This window comes from Zingiber officinale, chromosome 8A (assembly GCF_018446385.1).
Source record: "Zingiber officinale cultivar Zhangliang chromosome 8A, Zo_v1.1, whole genome shotgun sequence".
NCBI lineage: Eukaryota > Viridiplantae > Streptophyta > Magnoliopsida > Zingiberales > Zingiberaceae > Zingiber > Zingiber officinale.
Genome location: NC_056000.1, coordinates 49,588,489 through 49,591,933, shown reverse-complemented (window position 1 = coordinate 49,591,933; position 3,445 = coordinate 49,588,489). Strand labels below are relative to the sequence as shown.

At 41.2% G+C, this 3,445-nt stretch overlaps 1 protein-coding gene across 1 annotated transcript; it reads left to right on the top strand.

Moving 5' to 3' along the window:
* The first annotated feature begins 1,206 nt into the window (after positions 1–1,206).
* Positions 1,207–3,226, top strand: LOC122011610 (phosphatidylinositol 4-kinase gamma 7-like). The gene has a single exon (XM_042567992.1). The coding sequence runs from the start codon at positions 1,455–1,457 to the stop codon at positions 3,057–3,059; it is 1,605 nt and encodes a 534-aa protein (XP_042423926.1). The 5' UTR covers positions 1,207–1,454; the 3' UTR covers positions 3,060–3,226.
* Positions 3,227–3,445: the final 219 nt, after the last annotated feature.

Genomic DNA, 3,445 nt, shown 5'->3' with positions numbered 1-3,445 from the left:
TCATGGTTCAAAATAATATTTAAGTTTTCATAATCTGCTTTTTATACATATTTTAACAGTATGTTTTTAGCATTTAAGTCATAATTACCAATGAAGATTATTGCACCACAACAATATTATTTAAGTGTAAAATAATTATTCTCTATTTATCCTGTTATTTATTTTTTATATTAATATGCCTGATTAAAAGCTTATGATTATGATAAATATTGCTAGGACCACAAGGGAAAGTGACGGATGGCTACATTTGACTTGTAAATGTGCTATTATTCTTGCTAATGTCTTAGCAAACTCAATTAAAAATTATTAACATAGTGAAAACAAATAAAATAAAAAAGTAAATGCCAAGACGTCAATGTAATATGATTTATAACTCATGTTCCTACTGCATATCTTATAACTCTTTGAGGAGTCACTCATGAAAATCCATTGATATTGTCTTTTTTGAAATCCTTTTGAAGGTGCAGAAGCTTTTTACAATATTTTTTTTTACAAGATTAACGCAAAGGAAAGTTTAGAAGATTAAGATTATGAGTACAAGAAAGAGCTCAAAAGATCATATTAATAAGCATTAACGTTAGCCTTTAAATGCACATCTTTAGCTTCACCTTTTCCTATGTAATTATGTTGTTGATCAGTGGATTGGATTCAACATTAATCAATTGTTTCCCTGATTAATGTAGTATTCATTATGGCAATGACTACCTTAGTTGACTAATAACTATGTCCTGTAGGTCATATAACGATTGCTGCTTAATTTTGGGTATCCAATTGGTTAGAGGACAGTAGATATACTATGATAGGGTAGGGATAAATTTCCGACAGAGATATGTCCTCGGAAAAAAAAACTCTTCCCATCTCCTAATCATTAATGGTGGACTATAAGTTGATTCTATAATTTATCTCTCTTCATATAATCATAGCGTGATTACCTTTTACTAAGATTAGTTTTGTCAGATCAACAATTATCTTCAAATTTTCAATTGAGTAATCAATCGTTTCAACAATTAGATGTGCATTTGTTGGATACTATAGTATATATTGAGAAAAGTAGATAATGATTTTTCACTAACTTTCTTTCCGGTCTAACATTCAAGTCTTCACGTCGAAGAAATTCGCTTTTTTGCACTAGAAGTTTTGTAACTCGATAGCCGATCGATTTAACCTGTAATTATAAGTTCAGATTTGTGGTTTATGTCTGGCGATTTACGATCTCTTGCTGCCTTTGGCAATTCCAGTCATAAAGGACCTTCTTAGCAGTACTTGTTGCTGCTACAAGATTTCTCTTTTCTGGCTGTTCTTCGTGCAACGCGAGCAGCTTCCCTGCAATTGATGAACGTTGCTGCTCTGCAGCCTTCCCTAGCCGTAGCCGTAGCCACGCCAGCCGCTGCGTTTGGCGTGCACACGGAGAATATAAGTCAACTTCCACCGCGTCTTCGTCATTCCGTTTCCAAATGTCTCGTCCGAGTGCGATGCGTATGCCTGGCCTTGAATCGGACCAGCAAGACCGAACCGTGAAGAGAAAACCTCAAATCGACCTCAAGACCTCAAGCTCTGTAGGCGATCATTTGCCTCTCCTGCAGAATTCATGGCGCAGGGGTTTAACTACTAAACCCTTCCGCCTGACCTTACCGGATCTCCTGCAAAACAACTCAACCTGGCCGATTGAGATATTGGTCTGTGCGGACAACGACGACGCTAGAGTGAAAGAGCTGGTCAAGGATGTGGCGAAAGGTATCAAAAACGGCGCAACGCCCACACCCGTGGAAAGAGGGAGTGGAGGTGTCTACGTCTGCAGGAATAAGTCCGGTGATAGGGTTGCAGTTTTGAAGCCAGCTGATGAGGAGCCATTTGCACCCAACAACCCAAAAGGTTTTGTTGGGAAAACCATCGGCCAGCCAGGTATCAAAAACTCTGTGCGCATCGGCGAGATGAACTTCAGGGAGGTCGCTGCTTACCTTTTGGATAACGAAAACTTCGCAAATGTTCCTCCGACGGCGCTTGTGAAGATCATACACTCGGCGTTTCGTGTCAATGATGGCAGGAAGCCAAAACTTCTCAGAAAGATTGCTTCGCTCCAGCAGTTCGTTCCCCACGATTTCGATGCCAGCGAGTATGGATCGTCCACCTTTCCCGTTGCGGCGGTACACAGAATTGGGATACTCGACGTCAGGATCTTCAACACAGACAGGCATGCTGGAAATTTGCTGGTGAGGAAGGTCGAGGATGGGGTTGGCAGGTTTGGAGAAAGAACACAACTTATCCCCATAGATCATGGTCTTTCCTTGCCAGAGGGCTTGGAGGATCCCTATTTCGAGTGGATCAACTGGCCACAGGCATCGATTCCGTTTTCTGAGGATGAGTTAGAGTATATATCCGATCTCGATCCAGTGAAAGACTGTGAGATGCTTCGGAGGGAGCTTCCGATGATTCGAGAAGCCTGCCTCCGAGTTCTGGTCTTGTGCACGATTTTCCTCAAGCAAGCAGCAGCTTTTGGGCTCTGCCTATCTGACATCGGCGAGATGATGAGCAGAGACTTCAGCGTATTGCAAGAAGGGCTGATCAGTGAGTTTGAGGGCGTCTGTGTGAAGGCATGGCGGCAAGCTACTGATGGAGCGGCATTTTTTTCTCCAAAAGCCACGGTCCAAGAGTTGGAAGAAGACTTCCAGTTTCACATGGAATATAGTCCAGGTTTGTCAACGTTGGTGGAGGATAGCCACGAGGAGAATGAAGAAAGCACCACGGCAGATGCGAAAGCACTCTCCTCTGATGAGCAGGATGACTTCCCATTGGGTGCCAACTCTTCTGCACCTCCGAAGACCAACTGGTTCCGTGTAAAAAAACAGAGCAAGAATGCTGTTAATGGAAAGCCAATCGATGAGCACGAGGGGAACAGTGGCACAGATATAAGCGATGTGAGGCTGGCTGACATGGGTGGAGAAGAATGGCAGGATTTCCTCGAGCACTTCCAGGACCTGTTGCCGATTGCTCTCGATGCTCGCAAAACTTTGGCTGCTCAAAAGCAGAAGCCAAGGCTGGGCACCTCTTGCAATTTTTGAGCAGGAGGTACACAACAGAACTCTGATATATGTTAACATGAACGACTCAGATTTTTGATGTAAATATTTTACTTTGGTCAGGATTACATAAATGAGAAAAAAGTGAATTAGACATTAATATTTATGTTAAGCCAGTGCTTGTGGAACCATTTTGATTATGAAAAATGTTTGATAGATTATTGAACAATGAGTGAAAGAAAGGGTTTGCGCCAAAGCAAATAATATCTTGATGGGGACACAATTTATGTTCAAAATTATCTTTCATCAATATTTAAAATAAGTTAACCGAACAAGCAAAAATAAAATAAAGCACTGAGCAAAAGGCTCCAATACTTCATCATATCCAACTTCATTACGAGAGACCATGTTATTTCTAACTTGCCTGT

Bases quoted from the DNA above. Each gene is read 5' to 3' on its own strand.
- LOC122011610 (XM_042567992.1), top strand. From the start codon at position 1,455: ATGTCTCGTCCGAGTGCGATGCGTATGCCTGGCCTTGAATCGGACCAG.